Genomic DNA, 23,129 nt, shown 5'->3' with positions numbered 1-23,129 from the left:
CTCTTTGCCCCCCGATCCGTAGTCGAATCTTGCCGTCACTGGCGAATTGGGAAATACTTGGACATTTTCACGTCACGAGCCGAGGAGTGGCTTCAATAGTCGCAGTGCACTTTGCCGTTCTCCAATCCGACTTGTCACATGCCAAGTGGCGCTGTCCATTCCGACACCCCCCTTCAAGTGAAGATGAATGGAACCTGGGAAAGACAGGGACAAAGACAGGAAGTGAGAGAGAGGTGACAGTTGCTGGTTTCGGAATACCCTTTAAAGGGGCTAGGCTAGTTACTGTCAAGAGCACCAACCTTCTTTAGTCCCACCAACATCACACAAGACAGCTAAAACCGCTGCCGTCAGGGTGGTTGGACTCACCGGTGAGGAGCCCCATGTAGGGCTAAGGGTCGATGAGGAGCACCAAAAGGGATAGAGCCTCCTGGGGATGGGTATCGCTGGCGCGGGGGCGCAACGCGGGCGCAGATGGAGGCGCAACGCCAAAATTGCCGCCGTGCTCAGAGGGTGAGAGACAGGTCTCACACCTTTCTCCAGACCTTGGCATGATCGACGGCTCGGAAAACACGCTGTCAACTTGTGGTTTACACGTGCCCATAGCCGTGGTCGTGGCCGCGCCAGTACCCGTCCGTGTCTGCCGTGACCCTCGTGTGCCGCTAGAACATTTGCTGCTCTGCCAGTCTGGAATGTTTTGGGGCCAAGTCTTTGGGCGTCTCTCTGTGATAATTCCACGGCCCTTCTTTCTCTCCTCCTCTCTTCCCCCGTCTCCTCCGGAATCGGCCGGTGAGGGCCACCAAGAACATGCCGTCAAGGCATCGCACCGAATCCAATCGAGCGAGGAATGGCCAAGGGTTTTTCTTCTTTTCATGGCGAATTTTCGTACAAGTTGCCGCCCACTCAACAGGGCGGGGCTCGTCGCTCGCTGCGGGGACAAGCTGCAGATCTCGGAGATCAATGAGATTAGCTGCACGCTCATCTGGGTAGGTGCATGGGCAATAATATCCATCCGGAGGAAGAAAGGCAGCTAGCTGGCCCAGCTAAGCGACTCCATTGGCTTGGAGCAAGGGGTCTTTGCCAAGACATTGATGAGCAGGGATGGTCCGGGTTGCTGAAATTGGGGGTAGGTTGGTTACACAGAATGTTGCAGAACTGATGGCGTCCGTGCCGTAGATGCCCGCAACAAGCTCTTGGCCGAAGGGCGGTAGCCTCGTCACCGCGACACTTTATTTCCGTAGGGCTTCATAGGGCTTCGAAGGGCTTCGAATCATGCCCAGCTGCTTTCAGCTGCTGTACAGGGTGTCAGCTGTCAGCGCCTCGATGCTCAGCTCGGTGCAATCCCACCTTGCTGATCCGCCTGAACCCACGACGCCAACCATCATCAGCTCACACTGCAGGATGCAGAAGGCAAAATGCAGAATGCATGTGCATATATGCAGTCATCGCGGCCATGGCCTATTCGTTGAGACATCAAGACCCCTCCACCCGGATTGCAATGTCGACAAGGCACGGGCAGGTACCCGTTGCTCAATGTCTCAACCATGCGAGACAGCGAGCAACTCGAGCAATCTCGATCTGAGTTCTGGTTGGCGGATTCTCACCTAGCTCCATCCATCTTGTCTGTTCTCTCAGCCATGGGAAAGCCGGGCTTGTTTCCGAGTATCCGTTCATTTTCAACTCTTGACAGTGAGGGTCAAAGTAGGTAGGTAGGTCGACGACGGTTTGAAACAAACAATAACATGGGCATCGGAGCTAACCTCCCGTCGACGTCAGTAGTGCTTTAACTCTCGTTAGCGATGGGCCCTCCATTCGCTCGCTCCAGGCACGGTGGAAAGCAACCAACAGTCAAACTTGACTAGTAAATCGATGGCAGCGGTCCGCGCAAAACCCGGTTCGTCGCGTGGTTGCACCCGTGCGGGGTGGCCCTGGGACGACCCGTTTTGCATGCATCGGGAAACCGACTGTACGCATATGGTCATAGCTCTCGTTGCCATCTCCTTGCTTGCGCGAAGACTACCAACGCGTACTCTGCAAGGATCCAAACCAATTACGGTTAGTAGATCACTTCGCCTACTCTGGCTGTAATATGACAATAACAGTCTCCCGCCAAATTCCTATGGCTCTTAGATAGTGCCCTAGCAGTGGGGCGAATACGCGATGGTAGTCTTCGCGCAAGCAAGGAGATAAGGCGAAGCCCGTCATGATGTGATGCTAAAAGCGACGATCACCGCAGGGTGGTGTGCAAGGATGCCGGCCACCTGGATACAGTATTGTGCCCTCATGCTCTTGCTCACGGGAAAAGACGTTGAACTTTTCGACGAGACATTACGTCGTCTTGTGCTCACATGCTCCTTGTGTTCCATCTCGTCTTCGTCATCGCACCCTACTTCCAATTGAGCATTGGCGCATCAACACCCCCTTGGTCCGATTTAGTCGTCATGATCTGTCATATTGAGTCGTTCCCATCATGCTCCCCAAGCCACTAGCACGGGATCGCTCACCATAGTGAGATAACTAGTCTCGTCAGTCGCACATCCATTGTCCTCAACGACAATGTTAGCCCAAAGCCGTCGACAGGGGTGAGCTGGCTGGCTACTCTCTGTTGTTCCACCCCAATATGGATCCTAAACCACACACGGAGACCCGGGCATCACAGCGTCGTTGACTGGAACTGGAATGCGAACGTAGCCAAATCATGTCGAGCCGCGTTATGGCAGCACGCTTCGAAGAGAGTTCCTGCTAAGGCCCACGAAACGGGTAAGGGCACCATCTTCTCTCGCATTCTGCGGGACCCTCCCTCTTCCCTCATTCGTGTTGTCCCAATGGTCGCCTGGCCGCTTCGTGCCGTCGAATCGACATTTTCCCGTGAGATCCCAAACCAATGAGGGCGACCCTTGGCCTGTCCGCTGGTGACGCCTCTAGCTCTGAGACATGTGGGCATGCCACTCCGGGCTAGCCCTATGTCATCGCGATCAATGCGTAAGGAGGCTGATCACTTCTGCAGACGTCGCAATTTGACAGCCTGCATTTGATTGCTATTGGCGAGCCCAGAATCATGGATTCGGCTTCCCGAATAGAGATCTGAGAGCTCAGAATAGGGAGTGAATGTGTCGCACCAGCGGCATAGATATCCCTGCCCAGGTTATGACCCGTCATCAGGCATCCATATCGCTGAGGTACGGAATATGGTACACAATTCATACCTCATGGGGTGAGCTAAGGCGTTGAGGCGCTCCTCGCAACGCAAGACTCGGGGTATCTGTCACCATGTTGACCATCCCGTTATAGCTTTGCAACTGAAATGCGCTCTTTGTCTCGATGCCGGGTATTAGACAGACTTTCTTCATCGTAAACTTCCATCGAAGACTTCATTTTAAATCGATGAAGGAGACTTAAATCGGAAACGCAAGTCCTCGACACCGATCGTGTCTCAATACTTCCACGCGTTCCGCGCAAGAACATGCTTATTGTGGTTAAACATGGAGTCCATATCTAGCCATGGACCTGCAAGGGAGAGGCCATGATCATGTCCCTCGACGTGACCTCAACACCTTATTTCATGTACTCGGCTGTCAAGACTCGCCACTGGGTCGCCCTAGGTGCAGATCTAGCCCATCAACCATATTCTGATAGCCGGAGAGCTTCCCCTGGCTGGGACAGGAGAGCAACGCCAGGTCTCGGACCGTATACGTGCATAAGTATCCACAAAGCTACTCCTCAAGCAGCCCGCAGGTGTTCCCCTGTGATGAACGGCGTCGATCGATATGTCTCCACCAGCGAGGCCATAGAATAGCACTTGTTCTGGGAGACATGTTTTACCGGTTCTGTGGTGGGATGCAGGTCGTTGTCATGATGCATCCCCCAGAGAGCCCTTCGCACTGACGCAACCACCGACTTCCCCTAAACCCGCGTGCAAGAAAGCGTTGGACGATTTGAGAATGAACCGCTCTTTTGATTCTCATGAATTAGCTGAATTCGAGTTGCGCGCGTGTGTAAAATAGCGCTCTTGATATCTATAGTAAGACATATCGGTTGCTTGTCGATAGAGCAAGGTCATGCCTGTGCCGTTTCCCCAAACCAGACATGATGAAAACAGAGAAAAGTCGTGGGTATACCGAGCATGCCAGAGCTATCATCATTCTGAAAAAGATACTTGAAACCCGCAAAATAATGTCAGTGACCACGCAGCCAGTTTATCCCCCCCTTGTCGTGTATGTCCCGGGACTGCTTGCCCTGTACCCTTCCAAACGCCAGAAAAGTTCAACGAGTATATATTATCGCGCTGAGCGGCGGCGTCTCTTGCCCTGGGAGGATGTTTCGCCATCATCTGGCTCACCATCACTCGAGTCGTCGTGACCTCTTGCATTCTTTGACCTGTCGTTGCCCTTCTTGATTGAGATGATACACCCTTGCTCCTTCAAGCGCTTGGTCAGCCTCGTACTGGCCTGCATGCCCGGGAAATCCTTTGCAGTATAGACGGTAAAGACGTCGCTTTTAGCCTCGACAAGGACAGGGAAGTGCCTTAGTTCTCTTGCTCGTGCTGGGTCGATCTTTACGAGGCTGAACTTGAGGCGGAACGAGCCGGGGGTGCGGCAAGAGAGGTCTGGAAAGCAGAAGAAGCAGCCTTCTTCATTGTGCTCATCTTTGCCGACAAATGGGGCACCGACTAATGAGCCCATAAGCCGCCGTTGTTGTCGGTACTCCTCGGGCATGAAAGATGCATCTCGGGCACCACTCTCATCGTATATTGAGCAACTCATCACATAGTGACAGTAACGTAGCTGCTTGCTGATCTCTTCTGGAGTCAGGTTGGGTCCTTCAATAATGAGCTGAACGATTGGGGGAGGGTCAACGACTCTTCTGTCCCTCTCGCCGAAGCCACATGATCGAGCGGCTACGGGTTGCTGGCGGATCCTCAGCTTGTAGTTGGCATCAACATCTCCGGGGCGTTTACTGCTGCTGATGCTGCTGCTGCGACTTCCGCTGCCGGCGCCAGGACTGAGCAGGTCAGAGATTCTCATGGGATCCGGCCTCGCTTCAGTGGGTGAGGCGGCGGGACTATTTGGATTTGTCCCGCTGACCATGGGGGCAGTCGTCGGGAGGAATTGCTGGCCAGTGAAGCGCGGAATGGCCCGCATGTCGACTGATGGAGGACGCTGCGCGTATGCAAACGGTTGCTGGTTTTCTGAGATTGAGGGCACCCGAACAGGTTGGGAGATGTGGCGGCCCTGTAACATGTCTGGTCTTTCAATGGCAGGGGAAGAAAAAGGAGGTGGGGGATGCGCAGCGTTGGATTCATAGTGCCTCTGCTGATCGAAGGTGCCACTGGAAGTATGATGGGACGGCACGCTGAGAGGAGGCGGAGGATGTGAGACCTGCGGAGCGGTTGACATGTCGGTGAACTGGTATCCATGACCGGGTCGTGGGTGCTGTGGGGGCTGCAGCTGTGACGGACGGCGGCTGCCAGGGACGCCGGTTGACATGCTCGCTGGAGAAGACAGCTGGTGATCGTAGTGTGGTTGCATTTGTGGTTGATGAACTGAGCCGCGAGGAGCATAATGGGGATCGGACCAGCTTGTGGCCGTGGTGGCATATGGACGTGACATGGCTTCCGACATTGTATCAGGCCGCCGCGAACTCTTCGCGGCAGTCTCAACGGCTGTGAGGGACATGGACGTCGAATTTCAACTGGCGAGGGTCGCCATCAAGAAGTATGCATGGGAGAAAGGATGAAGAGCGGCAGTTGTCAAGCTAGGCAGCTTGGGCAGGTCAGTGGCGGCACCGGATCAGTTGCGTCGAGTCGATAGCAAACTTACACAGCCCAGGTACTCCGTACAAAAGCTGAGCAGCGTCCAATGAGGTATGTGGATCGCCCAAGTCAAAGGGGACAAGAGGGACGGGAGACCCAGTCGCCCACCACTTCCAGGGAGCTGGCTGGCAGAAGGAATGCGGATGGGTCCACCGAGCGGGTGACGGGGGAGTGCGCGATGGATATGGCAGGGCAGTGAACCAACAGAGACAAGGCGTGCAGCCTCTCGAGGCCGAATCCGTGTGAAGAGACTAATAAAATGACTGAGGTCAAAGCCCTCGCTCGGACGAAACCGTCAGTGATGGCCGACAAGTCGTGGGTGAAGCTGGAGCTGCACTGAAGGGCGCCAAGGGAAATGGGAGAGGGAGACCAAGAAATGCCGTGGGTTGTCGTGATGGAGAAAACTGCGAGAGAAGTCGCCAAAGTCCACACCCCACCCACATCCACGCCCACGAGAGAGCCGGATTTGGTTCGTTGCCGAGCCTGAGGCGGAGAGACGGCAACGCGAGGAAACCGGGCGCCTCGTGCGAAAGGAAACGGGCACGAACGAGAACGAATCCGTTCACGGGTGAGAGATGGCCTAGTCCGTGGGTTCTCGAGAGTAGAATGCGGCGCCGTCGACAGTACCCGATAGACTCGAAGGCGAGATGCACGACTGAGATCAGGGTGGCTGATGCGGCGTAGAGAGGAAGGACTTCTCAGGTCGAGGTCGAGGTCGAGAACGAACTGGTTCGATGATGAGGGGCCGGGACGGCTGAGGCGGGAGAGAAAAAAGAGGAGAATATTCTAAAGCCAAAGTATGTTCCAGAGAAGCGAAATGGTATTGTAGATTGACCTGAGGCCCAGCGGTGGAGAATATGTTGAGGTCGTTGATGGTACAACTAACCCGACCTTGCCAGAGTTTCTAGTCGAAGAAGGGACGCAGCTGAAACGAGCTAGAGAAAGACAGGCTCAAGAAATCAGCCAAATACGAAGCCAAAATCGAGTTCCCCAGAGAATTCCAAATAGATATCCAAGAGAGAACCGCAATCAAGAGCTGAGACCAGAGGTTAAATCGCGGTGAGAGTGCAGATTGGAGTGCGTAGTGATAAGTAGGTAGCAAGGAGATGACCAAGTACGATTTGATGGTTGATGCAGATGGCAGTGGCGGAGAATTGATTATTAAGGTACTGACTGACTGCACCTACCTTGGTAGCCACAGTCAACTGGGCCTTCCACTCCCATAGCTGCCAACCGAGAGAGATGCCAGTTGCCGGGTGTCAGGTACGAACAAGAGCGGGAGCAGGCTGTACCCAGGCAGGTACCTTTGGGCCTGAAGCTACCTTCCGGCTTGATTGACCTGGTACCACCTACCTGGGGAAGATAGGTAGGTAGGCAAAGGCAAGGCGAGTAAGGTCGTAGGTAGGGAAGGTAGATAGGTCGACGTCGCTTAAACGCCAATTCCAATAATTCCATCCTACCTTCCTGTGCTGACCTACCTTACCTCCATGACCATGACCTGCTTGCCTAGGTAGGTACCTGGGGAGGGCCAGGAGGTGTGGTGCTGGAGGCGTGGTAGGTACCTGCCTAGGCGACAAGGTCCGGTAAATCACCCCAATCTTCAATGCAGGCAAGGCGGGGAGTTGGGCTGGGCAAGCAGGCAGGAGGTACCCAGCTAGGCGCGGATTGCTGCATGATGGAAGGTCTCAGGAGATCTGCCCTTGCAACCCAACCTGAGTCTCGACGTCAATATCAAAAAGCCCCCTTCTTTCTCCATCTTTCTCCTCTCTTCCCCCATGCAAGCTGTCCATTCCATGGTATGTCACTCACAGACGTACTTGAGATGACCAAATCTCACCTGCCGACAATCCTCTCGAGCCAGCTTGTGACCAGTGAACGGGGGCCTTCGGACATCGGACAGTGGACGGGAAACAGAGGGTGAGCCAACCTAGTCGAGGCGCCACGGATCCTTCAAAAACTCAAGCGGGCCAGTGTCAACGACCCATGCCTGGTAGGCTTCCCGTCCCAGCAACTGGCCCGAGCTACAGACATCAGCTCGCCCAATTGGTGATCTCTTGCCTCTTTGACGATGCTCCCAACGCTTCGCATTGCCTTGCCTGAGGAACCGAACCTGTCAGCTTCTGTGCCATGAATAGATACACGCCAAGCATACCACTCGTACCGGCCGGGTGCCCATGAACTTGACCTGGGCACGCGGTACGGTACAGGGGTGATTGCTCAGGCCCCGGGGGGAGGCCTTAAGGAGGGGGGGCAGCTGGGGCGGTGATCGCAGTGTTCGGCCATGCTGAGAGGCACGGCATCACAAGGACAACGACCGCATGCTTGCCAACAGTGGTATCCGAGGAGATATCAGAGAAGCAGAAGCTTATCTGGGAAAGATGAAGAAGAAGGACTGTGGAGACGTTTTAACCGAGGTCTCAAGACCGGCCTATTTTCCAAACTCTTCTTCCAAAGAGACGACAGCTTTATCGGCGTTCGCCCATGGCCGCCGGTTGAGGCTCCCGTCAGAAGTCGACAACCTCGGGCCCGTCAGGCTCGGGGAATCGGGACACCGGTTGACACTTTGGATACTGGGGCTGGGATCTACCCGCGGCCGGTGATGGCGCCGCCCGTGTTTCAATCTCGGCGAATCTTCACCACGCGCCTCAGGGTTCCGTGGGTCCTTAAGAGCAGGTCCGCAGCAGAGACGGCTGCCCTACTTTGCGTGACTCGACTCGACTCGACGGTGGAACGAACCCTTTGTTGGTGGGCAAGGGAAGGGATGAGAAGGGAGCAAAAAGCAACGACGACTGGGTGCCTTCGGCTTCGAAATCAGCGAGTCCAGGCTTGTCACAAAATGTTAGTTTGACGGTTGGCCAAACTGGTGTTGGCTCCCAGCGCCACGGCGTTCTCTGGCTTCGTTGGGTCCTCAGCCATGGCCAGAGCTGACTTGCCCTCATTATCGTCTCGTTGGATAATTGGACGCTGCACCGGGGAGCGGCCCGATGATGCTTATTCTCGACGATGAGGAGGAGCCCAGCCGCAAAAGAAATGGCTTTCCAGTCCAGGCGCGGCCAGTTAGCTCGCCCCCATCCCTCTCAACATCGGCGCAACCACCTCGCCGCCCAATAGTTGCGCAGACCCTGCCGCACTTTGTTCTCTGTCAAGCGTTGCTGTCAATTCCTCGTCCCCGGAGTCTGGATCCCGTCTCCAGCTTGCTTTGGCGTCGAAGCTCAGGCCGCCTGTTAGTGCTGATGGCCACCACGCGAGAGCGCCACACGGTTCTGCCATGGATCTATTGCTGGAGCTCTGAGAGCTGATGGTGACCTTGGAATCTCGACGAGTACCATGGGGCGACTCTAGGGCCTCGTACGTGAGAGTTCGGAGCTGCTGGTAGGTACACCACAAGTCACGAGGAGAAGATCTCTTCCTAACCAAACTCTCATTGCATCTCTCTCTCAGCCGTGTTGGTCGAGACGCTTCCTGACTACAGGATGCGGCCGTGCGGCGTTGTTGGCTCAGCCCTGGATCCCTGGAATCCTTGATTCAAGGAACTCAGCTCCAAGGACCCGGAGCGTGGGTGATCACCCGAGCTAGGATGAGTTTGGTCCCAACGTTGCCGTGTCTCCCCCATTTCTTGGTTGCTGTACATTCACGACGTTATTTGCTCGATTACGCGAAGCCAAGCCGCCCATAGCTCGAGCCTCCCGTCCGTTCCCGCTTGGCCCCTTCAACAACCCCCAGCAGTCATGACAAAGGAATCTCACACGCGAACGCAGCTGGACCCTCACGTCCCAATCATGCAATTGCACAGGTGCAATTCTGATTGCTGCTTGGTCGGTTGGCTTGGAGTGGTCCAAACGCCCTGTCTGTCAGCGGGAGCTCATGATTGGCTTCCATTCCTCAGGGACCGTATTACAGGCACGTTGGTGATGATTGAGGATGGATAACGAACTGATCACCAATCTAGTTAATTTGACAATAGATCGTGGTTGTCCCATCCCAAACCAGACAGACTCGCTTGTCAGCCAACGACTGGCCCCCCTCCTTTCTCTCAGCACCACTGGCACTACCTGCATCTCGGTTTGAGAATGTGTGTCGCTCGCTTTGTTGGTTGTTGGCCTCCCGTCTGCCAGAACCTCTTGGGGTCAAGGGTCTTGGCCACTCAGAATGACTAGCTCTGGCATGGCGCTGACTGGTTGCGTCCTCAGATATGGTGTGCCAATCAACAACTCGTCGGTGAAAACAGCGTGAACATGCATTGATCTGCACAATTGCTCCCTGACCGCCTCATAGCGTCGGCCTGAAGCTGAGGGGTCTAGGAGTTGAGGGGCTTGAGTCCCTTCTCACATGTTCTCAACCCTCCAACAACGCCGTGCCAGCCGTGAGCGAACAGTCAGTCTGAGAGCAGATTCATCACTTCTCTAGCTCAGTGCCAAGAGAGGCTATCGAGTGATGGAACGCTCCGTTCGGACTTTGGCAAATCCAACCCCGTGTCCTTGGAACGGTTCAAACGCCAACGTCTTGATGCAGTCATACCCCAAGATCGGCAGACGTTCCACAGCAGCTTCATCGCGAGCTCCTAACCACTAACCAGCCGCTTGGCAAGCCCTCCGTTTCTGTACTACGCTAGCGGGAATGAGGCCTAGGCGAGCAGCCAGCCAAGTGGTGGTGCCCATGCCCAAAGACCGCCATCAGACGTTTCTTGGCCATCTGCATCTCGTGTTACACATACCTATCGGGACTGAACGGCTTTGTCCCGAGTCATATGGTGCCTCTGCCCACCGCCTCGACCGCGGAGATGAGGAGAGCTCAACAATATGAGCTGCTCCAGACCAAGAGGCGAGGGGGTAGGTACTGGGCTGATATACGGGCGTTGCATCCAGCTATGCGGTTAAGGTTCTGTCACCAGAACAAGATTAGGTTCATGGCAACATGGCAGACCCTCGCTGCCTCGTTACGTCGTCAGCCACACACACCGTCTTGTCAGCATCTGGCAACTCGTAGGGGGGTGATAACGCTCAAGCTCTAGACGTCACTCTATCACAAACACACATGGGCCGGGTGTGGTACTTTGACGACGTCTGACCGCAACTCTCTGCCTACTTGTTTCAGTCTCTCTTGTCAATCACCAAATTGTTTCACATCGTTCCCAGCGAGAGGAGAGAAAACATGGCCTGGGTGTGCATATCAGACCAGTACGTCACTCTGAGCAAGGCCTTCGGGAAAACCGAGAGTTCCCTCTTTGGGCAGCCATTTTCTAACCATGTAAGTCCGCGGAGAGGGTGTTGATACATTGGTGAGTTCGGAGAAGCGTATAATTGAAATTGACATTTCTTGATGAAGAGCTCATTAGGGGGAAGCAGCCCTGCAGGAATTCATACACCTTCAAGACGACATAAGACTATTCATTCGATCGTAGTCAGGATGTTGAAGTCGTGATTTATCGGTGACCAGGTATGAATGAAAGCGAATCACCTTGAATGCCCCGGTATCCAGGTCTCAACCACGGAGTGAGATGCTCAAGTGAGAAGGAAATGGGACAAAGATATCAGGGGCTCACCTCTTCGGCCGGAGGCTAGTCCAAACGGAAGCCAAGGAGTCACGATGGAATTATAATTTGCCCTTCTCTCAATACTTTTGATCGACTAGGGGAGAGAGCGGCTCCTCAGTCACAGGCAAAGCAACGAGTATCAAGGTCCATGTTAACATCCTTTATTCTTGGTCATATATGTATCTAGCGCAAGATTCATCTGCGAATCTCCTATACAATATACCATGTCCGTCCTGTGTGTGTGTTTTGTCCACATCGTTCATGTGTGGCTATGATATAGCCCCTGACTCCAACAACGGAGCAAAGCTGCTTGCTCTATCCCAAGGTCCTTTCCTTTCCAAGACAGCATGCGCCATGCCCCGTTCCTCTAGTCCATCGAGTATGTCCCTTGCTCGTTGTCCATGTCCATCACCACCCAAGCCAGATAAACCCAACCCAAAAAGTCGATATATAACTCCGGGTCGTGCTCGCTTTTGATGATCAAATCCGGTCTAATTCCAAACAATAATAAAAAAAAAAGAAGCCAGCCAAGTCAGGCCAAGCCAGTCGTGGCAAAGAGGAAAGAAGAAAGACATCCTCATGAGCCGATGATTAAAAATACTAATGCAGAGTGATGCTGTCTGCGTCTGTAGTGATTGCTGCCTCACGGCAGATGTGAGTTTGAGATGAAAATAAAAATAGAAGCAGAGGGTATCGAGTCGTAAGTGTATGCCGAGATGGCGATCATATCAGAAGAAGAAAGGGTTGGATCGTGTACAAGATCCAAAGTCGTAACTAATTAAAAGGCGTAATAGTCCAAGGTCGAAGTGTATAAAAAAGGGGGTTGCAGCAAGTTGGCTGCGTCCAAGGTGCTCTATAGTAGAACATTTACCAGAGCAGCACCAGCAAGTGTCGCCATCAAGCCTACCCAAGAGGGACCAAAGCTATGAGCGGCATTGGTCTCTTCAGGGGGTAGGGTGCCATTGACAAAGTCCATGCCGCACAAAGTGTTGACTTGACGAGCGGCAGTTTCGTATGTGAGGGCGATGGGCTGAGACCGGTCCTCAGCTGCGGCGTGGAAGATGTTCATGGTTTCTTGAATGCACCAGCTACACGAGGGGTTGGTGCTACCTGGCAGAGTGAGGTTGTAGGGGAGGTAGTAGAAGTAAGCATTCGAGGCAGTGCTGGTGTTGGTGACGGCATTGGCGTAGCAGTACATGTCGTCATCGGGAGTCTGGAGGCAGGTTGCCTTGTACATCATCTCGTATGTCTTCATGCCGTAGAGGAACTGCTTGACAATGCTGTTGCCGGTGTCCCACTCCTTCTTGCAGTTGTCTGCCGAGGTCAGGTTCTTGGCTGCCGCGTCGAAGAACTCAGTGCAGTAGGTGACGTTGGCGGCGCAGGTTTGGTCGAGAACACGGACAATGCTGAGGAGTTGCTTCTGGGCGTCGAAGAAGCCACGGGATGTCTGTTCAATGTTGTTAGTATATCCGTGTTACATGGTTCATGGTGAGACAGCCTACCTGGAGCATCATGGAGAGAGGGTAGCAGGCCTCGAACGAAGGATCGGCGAGGACGCCATTGAGAAACGAGGGGCAGTTGCTGTCCGAGGTGGTGATGAGCTCCGCGGCCAAGTTTCCATCAAAGGCCTGAGGCAAAGGCGAGTTGGTTGAGGCGGCAGTTTGAGCTGTACGCTGGATGGTGACGGTTGTAGAGCTTGGCTTAGTTTTGCTGCTTCCATCCTTGGCAGGTGCCTCAGGGTTGGTGATCTTGTCGGGCTCTTCGTCATCGTCATCGTCCTCATCCTTGCTTGATTCCCCACGGCGGTGCAGTTCATATCGGTTTATCGTAGCAACGTGGTGTCGTCGGTGTTGAAGGGAGGTGGCATATGTCTCACCTTGTGCCAGAACAGTCGAAGTGAGACATGCCAGAACGAAGAGCCAAGTCAGAGCAAGTCGTAGGCGGGGCGCGCGGGAGCGGGAGGATGTAAGCCGGGGCTGGGCTTGTGAAGGGCCCTTGGAGGCGGATGAAGGTGTTGAGATCATGGTGAACGAGTGACAAGGCGATTGACGCCAAGAAAGGACTGGTTGATGGTTGTGAGATGGTTGTTGCTATTGCGCACTGGAGGAAAGGTAGTTGCCAACGCAGATAGCGAGATTGGATGCGTGTTTCACCACGATGGAACCGGTTGGCTGGACAGGGAGCGTGGTTGGCGGGGATTCAATGGTGAAGCACAGGCGAGCGGATGGACGAGGCGAAGTAAACAGTGAGACGACAGATGGACGGTATTTATCTGGTTAGTTGCGTCGGAGGCTGTTCAGAGGTGTCGTCGCATGGCGCGTCTTTGGAAGCCCAGGATGCTCCAAGAGGGTCGTGAATGGGATGATAGTTCCCAAGAGGCTGAAAGAATGGATGAATGAGAGGCAGTCGCGGGGGATACGACAGGCGTTGCAGCGTAGGCGAGTACAGTCTATCGAGAGAGAGCAGACCGGACAACCGAAGACGAGCGAGGCAGGTCGCGATTGCGAGACGGGATTGGCCAAGGGGCAACGGTCGGTGGGAGATGAGATGGAGCCGTAGAGTCACCAACCAAAGCAGGCTGAGCTTGAACGGGTTGGGTCGGATTGGGTCGCGGAATCGGCGGCCAGATGGTGATTATCGATGGGGCCTCGGAGAGAAAAAAAAAAAAAAAAAAAAAAAAAAAAAAGATGGGAAAAGCCAAGAGATGGTGCGTCCAGGAAAAAGGAAGGGAGAAGAGGCTCGCTACCGGGTTGCTGGAGTTGGAGTTGTCGACTTGAAAGTTAGTGATCGTCGCGGGTGGGTGAGGGTTCAAGTCGGCGGGTCAGGGAAGGAGGGGATCGGCGGCGGCTCTCAACGGTTACGCGAGGCGAGGGACGAGCAGGAGCAGGAGGCAGAAAAGGGAAAGAAAAGAAGGGGAAAAAAGAGGGCGCCCAACGCTTGATGAAAAAGACGGAGAATGAGTGGATGAGGCGGGAGATGGGCATGGGATGGGTTGGGCTGGACCGGGTCGTGTGAGTGGACGACGGCTCTTCCTAGGCACAAGCAAGCAAGAGAGGAAAAGCAACAAAGAAGGACGACTCTGGACCCCGGCCATGACCAGAGTCGGAGCCAGCGGCCAGGGCCAGGGTCAGGGAACAGGGATTGTTTATAGCAAGAATGCAAGAGATGGATGGATGAAGCTCTGGAAATGCACCAGGGGTGATGAGGGACCCTCCAAGGCTTGCAGTAGCTCCCCCTTAGCGTGACGGTTTATTGAATGGAGCCCCTGGGCGGCCACTCTATCCGCATCAGCCAACTGTCGAGCTAGCCTCTCTGGGGCATGGACTGCGCAGGTAGGTAACGTTGTGCATGCGTGCGTGCGCTGGCTGTCTATCAACTTTATGAACTCCATGCTTATAAGAGGCGATGGATTGTATATGTGACCCATTTTGGATCTATGTTGGTAGCTGTCAAGAAGGAGGTCATTGTTACGCTGACCGACTTGTTGAAAGGGAGAGACAGTGAGTACAACATCAAGCAACTTATGCAAGGCTGGAGAGAGACATTGTCAGAAGAGGCTGAAAAACGCTCCATCGAGAGACATGCCAAAAAAGAAAGGAAGCCTGTCGACGACGCGTCTTCAACGGTAGACCAATCCTCCGAGCGGTGTTGCACTGACACGTCCAGGTTGCACACACTCACTATCACAGACACACACGTCTGTAAACGACGATTAAATTCCCCCACATCCAGAGAAAGAGAGAGACGCGACCTCTTCAAGGTTCGCGCGGCATTTTAGCCCCAACGGGCCAAGTCGTGGCACAAAAGGGGACGAGGTCCAATCTCGCTTGAACCCATGTCGGAGCCAGCCACCATGGACAATGCGATGCTTTGCGGGCAAAAAATAGCATCCGTCCAGCATCTAGCGTCGCATCGTCCTCCGCCTGTCACCTCATGCCGCGCTTCCTTGATTGAAAAGACTCACAAGTCGGGTCTGGATAAGATGGATGCCGGGTCGGTTCATGCATGCACGTAGACGGCTCGGCTCCCTCTCTCACCGTTTTGTTTCGTTTCGTTTCCTTGCCCCGTCGTCTTCAGCTTCAGGTAAGTCCCCGCTGGACTAATGATGGCTTCTGTCTCTCTCTGATGGCCGTGGCTATTTCCGGTGAGTGAACCGCTAGTTCAGTTCACGCAGGTCGTTGTCAGTCGGTGGTGGTGGTGGTGGTCATCGTCTTGGTCTTGGTCTTGCTCTGGCCCGTCGATGGCCCGTCGTTAGCTGCCCGGCCAGCTAGCTTAGGTACTGACCAGCGCATAAAACTCAGAAATCTCCACTAAACTCCTGGTTCCTGTTCCTGGCCAAGGATCAAAGTGGAGGGGAGGGATCCATTGATGACAACCTTGAACAGCGACGGACGCTTGCTGGCGCTGCTACGTACCTTGCATGCCTCGCTGCCAGCAATTTCCCTCAAGTCGACCAATCACAGTTCTTCTTCCCCTGCCAAGAAAGCCTGCTTCCAACCCCACGTGCCCTGTCCTTCACTGTCTGTCTGTCCATCGAGTCAACGGCTTGCATCGTCCGGTTCATCAATCTGTCTGTGTTACGGTTACACTCTCGATGCAAGAGTTGAATCCTCGATCTTGACTCGACCGGCCTGGCATGCAACGGCCAGCCACCATGAGTCGCGTGTCCTCCTACGTGGTACCTACATACAGTACCTATACTAAATACAAATGACTCCAGCAGTCGGTAGACGCATCATCCAAACACCAGATGAACCAAAGCCCCTGACTTATCCCGTCCCCATCCCATGGCTATGGCTATGGCGCCAATTCCACAAAAAACATCTGTCCAATGTCTTGAACGCGTATATGTATCCATCCCACCGTAGTCGCCGCAGAGCCGTCCAACGCGTGCCGCCGCGACTACCGCCATCCTCGTTGCCGCCTAGAGCCACTACCCACCGTCAGCACCCGTCGGCGTCCACGAATATCGAATTCGACAATTCATTGTGCTCGGGCCTCGAGATAGTAGATGGTAGCGCACACGCGGTCGGCGGAGCCAAACCAAACCTGCTGAAAATGCCCAGTTTCTCGACTGTCATGGTCCAGACCCTTTCTCCGTTCCCCATCTTGTCGATCAATTCTTCTTTTGGTCATGTCTTAACCCCATCTTCAGTTTGTCTTGCACGCCTGGGCCATGTGGCGGTCCGATGCTCCGGTTGTCTCTTCATCCCCTCTTGGCTGACAACGTTATCAGGGGCAGCTATGCCGACACCAATTGAGCAACCCGCTCTAGATTGTGCATTGACGAACATCCAGCACTGTTTGCTCATGAATAGTCAACCAACTTCACCTAATGACTAACTATTGAGCTGGGCTGCGATTTCAGTTTTCCTCGCCAACATCTTGGAATCAACGTCGCCGGAATTCACAGAATGACTTCAGCTGTAGTAGATTTGAGTGTATTCAACATCGAGCGGAGTCGACTGTTCAAATAGGTACAACCAAGAAAAAATTATATACTGTAACTATGGAGTAGATGTTCCTCATCATAGCTCCTTTTGGGGGAGATTTGCCGCCTCTAACAAAAGCCACGCCTCAACGCCGATACAATGCACATAACAACCTCCTTACTTCTGCTTCTCCAGACTTTGCAGGTTAACCAACTCGGCGTAACGCCCATTCTTCTTCATCAGCTCAGAGTGCGTTCCCTGCTCCACAATCCGGCCTTGATCAAACACGTAGATGATGTCTGCCTTCTGGATCGTGCTGAGACGGTGCGCAACCGCGATGGTAGTACGACCCTTAGCCGCCTTATCAAGCGCAGCTTGCACCACGTGCTCAGACTCGGAATCCAGTGCAGAGGTTGCCTCATCAAGAAGCAGGATCTTGGGGTCGCGGATCAGAGCTCGGGCAATCGCAATTCGCTGTTTTTGACCACCTGAGAGCAGTGTACCCTTGCTACCAACAACCGTGTTGAATCCTTCGGGAAGCGACACGATAAAGTCGTAAATGTTGGCTTCGCGGCACGCAAACTCGACGTCAGAATCAGGAACGTTCTCTCGAGACGTTCCCAGGAGAATGTTCTCCTTGATGGTTCCCTGGTAGAGTGTTGGCTCCTGACTAACAAGGGCAATGTGTGAACGGTAGTCGTTAATGTTCAGGCCACTAATCTCCCTGTTGTCGATGAAAATTCCACCAGATAGGGGGTCGTAGAATCGCTCCAGAAGTGCGATAGTGGTACTCTTGCCGCATCCAGAAGCACCCACAAGAGCAATGTACTGTCCTGGTCGCACCGTCAGGTTGAGACCACGCAGGACAGGTTGCTCTGGTCGGGTCGGGTAACGGAAATGGACGTCACGGAACTCAAGAGTGCCCTCGGCTTCGGGAAGACGCTCTCCGCTCTCCGACCAGGTGTCCACAACAGGTTGTCGGTCAAATAGCTTCTTGAGCTCCCCAGCAGCCTGATGAGCCTTGCCCATATCAGGGGCAAACGAAAAGATGGTACCCGCCGACTGTGCGCCAAAGATGACAGCCATGAAGCAGAGGAAGAACTGGAACATGGTGTACTCCAGCTTGCCAATCAGGGTACCACCGTACCAAAAACCGAGGGCCAAGCAGGCAAAGATCAGAGACTGTGATGCAGCATAGAGCAACGACGACTTCATGACCGAGATCAAACTCTTTCGCTGCTGTACCGCGAGTGAGTGCTGGTACTGCTTGAGGACATCTTCCTCGCGTGTCAAAGCGGCCACGGTGCGAATAGCCGAGATGGCCTCCGAAGCAAATGTAGCCGACGAGTCGTAGGCGGCCTTGGACCGGCGCTGGAAGTGCGCGAGCATCCAGAAACGGAAGAATCCACAACCAAGGAGGACTGGAATCGTCGAGATACAGACAAGTGACAGCTTCCATCCAATGGCCAGAGACATGGCGATGGCAGAGATGAGAGTCGTAGAGACCATCAGCAGCGTTCCCAGCGTCACACCGCTCAGGCCAGCAACGTGGGTCGTCTCCGTCGAGAGGAACGAGGTGAGGGCACCAGAAGTGTTCTCATCACGGTCAAAGAACGATACATCTTGACGGAGCATAGTTCGGAAAGCACGATCTCGTACTCGGTGCACGAGACGCTCAGAACACTTGGCAAACAAGACACCTTGGATAATAAAGGCGAAGAGCTGGACGAAGGCGAGCATCACGTACATGGCGCTCCAAAAGTCCGAGTCCTTCTTGATGTGGTGGCGGTTGGTGTCAGTAAGGGGCTCAGACAAGACCACGATCTGCTTAGCAAAGAAAACTATCACACGTATTAGTCAAGGTTGGTATTGTTAGTTTCGAGTATTCGACGTACCGGCTTGGGTAGGGTTGCCTCCACCGCAGATGGCAGAAAAGAAGAGACCGATGAGCATCAGTTGCCATTCGGACTTGTTGAAAGAAGCGATAAGCTTGATCAACGTCCAGAGGCTGTACTTTCGCTCTTCTTCAGGCTTACGGCCCTGGAGAGCCACGCTGGATGCTGACTTGGTGGTCGTGGTACGGTTCAACTTGGCAGCGATATCGTCATCAGGATCAGCGACAATACCGCCCTTCTCTGAGGTCATCTTGCGGATAAGGGTCTCTTCCTCTTCATCAAGGGCTGCTTGCTCCTCGGCAGTCATCTCATCAACAGCAGCAATGTTCTGGGCAGACACAAGCTTGTAGTAAGCACCCTTCTTCTCCAGAAGATCGTTGTGGGTGCCTTGTTCCACAATTCGGCCTTCCGCCATCACCACAATGTTGTGAGCGTCTCTGATGGTCGACAATCGGTGAGCGATGGTGATAGTAGTACGGCCCTCAGCGGCGTTCTCCAGAGCTGCCTGAACCACACCCTCAGACTTGGTATCCAGAGCCGATGTTGCTTCGTCCAGGAGCAGAACTATTTTGCGTTAGTCACATATCAGTTGGTTGGGTATTGCAATCTTACTCTTGGGGTCGGAAACCACAGCACGAGCGATGGCGATACGCTGCTTTTGACCACCTGACAACAGGAAACCTCGCTCGCCAACATTGGTCTCATATCCTTCGGGAAGGGCAGAAACGAAATCATGAGCGTTGGCCTTCTTAGCGGCCTCAATAACAAGCTCCCGTTGCTTCTCTTCACTCGAGTTCTCGTGCGCGGTGCCGATCAGACCATAGCGAATGTTGTGAAAGATAGTTGTACCAAAGAGGGTGGGCTCCTGACTGACCAGGGCCATCTGCTGACGAAGCCATCGAAGGTTGAGCGTGGAGATGTCGCGATCATCCAGGTACACGGTGCCCTGAACGGGGTCGTAGAATCGTTCAACCAAACCCACAATCGTACTCTTGCCAGAGCCGGAGGCACCAACCAGAGCAGTAACCTTGCCAGCTGGGATCTCCAGGCTAACATTGTGCATGACAGTCACTTCGGGTCGAGAAGGGTAGATGTGCTTGACATTGGACAACCTGATGGAGCCCTTGAGATGCTCAATCTTCTCACCTTCCTCGCTCGAGGGGTCAAGGGGCGACGCACGGTCGATGGTGTTGAAGATCTTGGCAGCAGCAGCGATAGCGTTGGTGAAGGCTTGAAGGTTGGGCGCAACGTTTCCGAGGTTGAAAGCACCGATCATGACAGCCATGAGAATAGTCAAGATGTTGGAGAGCGAGGTCTCGCCGTCAATGAGAAACTTACTTCCCTGCCAGAAAGCAAGTCCATAGTTGAGATAAAGCACCATCATCATGCCAGCAATCATGCAAGCGATGGCACTCTTGACACGGAAACCAAAGAACTCGGCCTTCTTGAGATGGTCGTCATATTGGCGCGCAAGACGCTCTTGGGTACCAAAGGCGACAGCGTTTCGGATGGAGCTGATGACCTCGTCGGCAAGGCTACCTCCCTGGGCATAAGCTTCCAGACTCTGCTTGTTATACTTCATGATGAAGGTGGAACCGCCGCCCATGTTGAGCAGCAGGGCGACAACAGTGGAAAGAAGGATTAATGTCAACTTCCAATACTTGACGAAACCAATGACGAAAGCCGAGATGAAGGTAGCGAGCGCAGAAAGAGTGAGGGCAACCTTTTCAGAAATGCCATCCTGGATGAGGTTGGTATCCGAGGTGATACGAGTCGTGACCTCGCCGGCGCCGAGCTTGTCGAAGAAGCCAATGTTTTGTCGCATGCAGCTTTCAAGGTAGTGCTCACGAATCTTGGCTGAGATGTGCTCTCCGGTGTAGATGAATCCCACAGTGCTAACCCAGACGACGACAAACTCGGCGATTCCGAGGTATACAAAGTACAACACAAAGTGGACCAACTTGTCGGTAAATGCATTGTAGTCCAGCTTGTGGTTCACAAAAAAGTCCTGGAAGACACCCTGGAGACTACCAAAGACAACAGTCATAAGAGGGAGGGCAGCACCACCTGCAATGGCGCAAATGGCCGACACAACGATGATGATGATGTCGTTTCGGGAGGAGTAACGGTACAGCACACCGACACCCTGCTTGACCTCGGGACTCACGACTTGGCGGCGCAAGATCTCGGCTTCGTCAGGAGGCAGATTCCTGAAGTGATCTTCAAGGTTGTCGGCCTTGGGCGCTTGGACAACCTTGGAGTCTGCCTTCTTCAGGTCGAGCTTCTCGGGGTCGGAAGATGTTCCATGGCCAGGACGAGCAGTTTCTATGTCGGTTGATCCCCCGCGACTCGAGGAGGAGGGCCGCGAGGCGGTGCCAGCGGCCGTCTTTTCGGAGAATTCAGCGGCCATTGTGAGTGAGGATCGAGGTGTCGCGTTAGATGAAAGCCCGCGAATGGGTATGGATGTGAGAGCTGGAGAGGGACGGGCAGCGCCCTCGAGGAAAGTTGCGCAGGCAAAGCTCGAAAGTATGGGATCGTGGTCGTCGAGATCAGCGCGGCATGTGTATAATTGGTCGAGAACAAGGAAGCTACCGAGGGCGAGGCGTCATTACCCAAGAGACGAGGCACGATAACGATGCTCCAAGATGAGCGCGGTACGATGAAGTCTCGAAGCAGCAGAGGTCGGACAAGCGTGGGGTGATATATAAATCCAAACACTAGCAATGAGGAAGATTGCGACCAGCAGGTAATAACAACATCAAGTGAAGCAGCGAGGACTCGGGCGGGATACAAAAAGGGTCCCGGACGCACCTACCTTGTTTAGCGTCGCCATCGTTGCGGGTCGGTGCTGGAGACACGCCCCCCAGCGCCTCGCCAAGTTCTCGGCCGGCACAGTGCAACACGCTCAGAACTCGATTGCTCTGATGAGTTGCAGGGGCATCGGAGGGGGTCTCTGAGCTTTGGATTGTAGATGCGGGGAGATCTCGGGGCACACTGGGCTGATCCTGATAGAGGAATGTAGCTTGACGTTGAAGCTGATTGTTTCTCAAGAATATAAAGGCAGCTTGTCGCGTGTTTCTCAATCAATGTTTACCCATCTCCGATACTCGACATCTTTTTCCTCTTCTGCCATGTGTCTCTGTTGCTTCTGCAACTGCTCACGACAGCATATGTGCTGCATCGCCAAGATTAAAAGACCTGGGGTGATCCCCGACACCCCCTCCCGCTCATTGGTCTGTTCGTCTAAGTGCGAGATGTCCGAGGCAAGGCATCAGGCAAATCAAGGACCAATTCACAATCAACCTCGTCAGCCAGCAGCGTATTCTACCATCCTTCGCATTCGTCGTATCTTCAAGAGATAGCGCATCGCATCGATTGCGGCAAAATGAATGCCGACTCATCGACTCATCTTACAAGACGCATGGCATGTGTCTGTCTCTGACTGTCTCTGATTATCTTCAGCACGATTGGCTCCTGGTTGATTCACCAACCTCGGACTCTTGCAGAGCCCCGACACCCCGTAGCGGCGGCCGGAGACGAGCCAAGAGTCATTCAGCGGGCGAGTGGAGAAAGGGCTTTCGCGGCGTTCGAAACTGCTACCTCTTTCGGACACGGGCCGGGGTTCCCCGGTCCACTTTGAAGGACATCCATTTGGTATTTCGCTCTCGCTTAGACAAACACGCGCGCCTGGGCTCTCGAGACGGACGCCTGCAATCTGGCGTGCGAGTGTCTCGACTACAGGATGCGTCACTGCTAATATAAGATCGGCACCTCGGCACCACTGGTGTGGTTACTGTACCCAGAAGAGCGAGGGGTTTCGCTTACGCTCTCGTGCGGTCTGTCGGGTCCGGCTTACTCCATCCTTTAACCAACAACTTTCCTCCGGGCTTATTCCCAGGCCACGAGCTTCTGGAAAGGCTTGGCTTTTTTGGGCCATCGGGGGTCAGCCTCGAGGTATCGCGCACGTTTCGGCCAGAGGTTCACCCCAAGTCCCAACGGCGTATGACAGGTGTGTCGCATTGCAAGACACAAACCGTTGTGTTTCGGCAGAATAGCACCTCGAAGAATGTCGGGTATCGCACCTAAGTGGCACCGTAGAGACTGTATGTGGATCAGTCATTCCTTCGCATTCTCGTTTTCCTCTTTTAGGGGAAAGCGAGTCATCGGGGACCAGAGATCGGTACGGAGTACGGGGCATACGACCGACAGCCCGGTCTCTCATCTTGATCGGGGATCGGCCATGTTTTGTCCCCGGTTCCCGTCTGGCCGGACAAACTCTTTTTGAGGCCGTAATCTCCTGGCCCAGTCAGAACCTGCATCTGACAAGGCCACCTTCAACAGGAGCATTTAAACTTGACCGTCGGTGAATCCTTGCACCGAACCCCGGTCTCTTCCTGATATTCATCCGTACTCTGGCCCATCAGAGAGTTTGAGATGTGCACTGCCCTGAGGGGTTTCGC

At 54.0% G+C, this 23,129-nt stretch overlaps 3 protein-coding genes across 3 annotated transcripts; all 3 read right to left on the bottom strand.

The window, feature by feature from the left end:
- Positions 1–4,274: 4,274 nt before the first annotated feature.
- LRP88_09888 (velvet factor-domain-containing protein) lies at positions 4,275–5,618 on the bottom strand (the record flags this gene model as incomplete). Its single annotated transcript, XM_083246363.1, has 1 exon — positions 4,275–5,618. One exon carries the CDS (start codon positions 5,616–5,618, stop codon positions 4,275–4,277), a length of 1,344 nt encoding a protein of 447 aa, XP_083097476.1.
- A 6,577-nt stretch (positions 5,619–12,195) lies between these two features.
- Positions 12,196–13,366, bottom strand: LRP88_09887 (uncharacterized protein; the record flags this gene model as incomplete). Its single annotated transcript, XM_083246362.1, has 2 exons — positions 12,196–12,789; positions 12,845–13,366. The coding sequence occupies 2 exons, from the start codon at positions 13,364–13,366 to the stop codon at positions 12,196–12,198; spliced, it is 1,116 nt and encodes a 371-aa protein (XP_083097475.1).
- Positions 13,367–16,951: 3,585 nt separating this feature from the next.
- LRP88_09886 (P-loop containing nucleoside triphosphate hydrolase protein) lies at positions 16,952–21,079 on the bottom strand (the record flags this gene model as incomplete). The annotated part of the gene is made up of 3 exons (XM_083246361.1): positions 16,952–18,615; positions 18,670–19,233; positions 19,282–21,079. The coding sequence occupies 3 exons, from the start codon at positions 21,077–21,079 to the stop codon at positions 16,952–16,954; spliced, it is 4,026 nt and encodes a 1,341-aa protein (XP_083097474.1).
- Between the last annotated feature and the right edge of the window lie 2,050 nt (positions 21,080–23,129).

Source organism: Fusarium phalaenopsidis, assembly GCF_050370095.1.
Source record: "Fusarium phalaenopsidis strain FUZ10S chromosome Unknown contig_32304, whole genome shotgun sequence".
Classification (NCBI taxonomy): Eukaryota; Fungi; Ascomycota; class Sordariomycetes; order Hypocreales; family Nectriaceae; genus Fusarium; species Fusarium phalaenopsidis.
The sequence above is the reverse complement of the archived record's forward strand: the minus strand, read 5'-3'. Positions and strand labels throughout refer to the sequence as shown.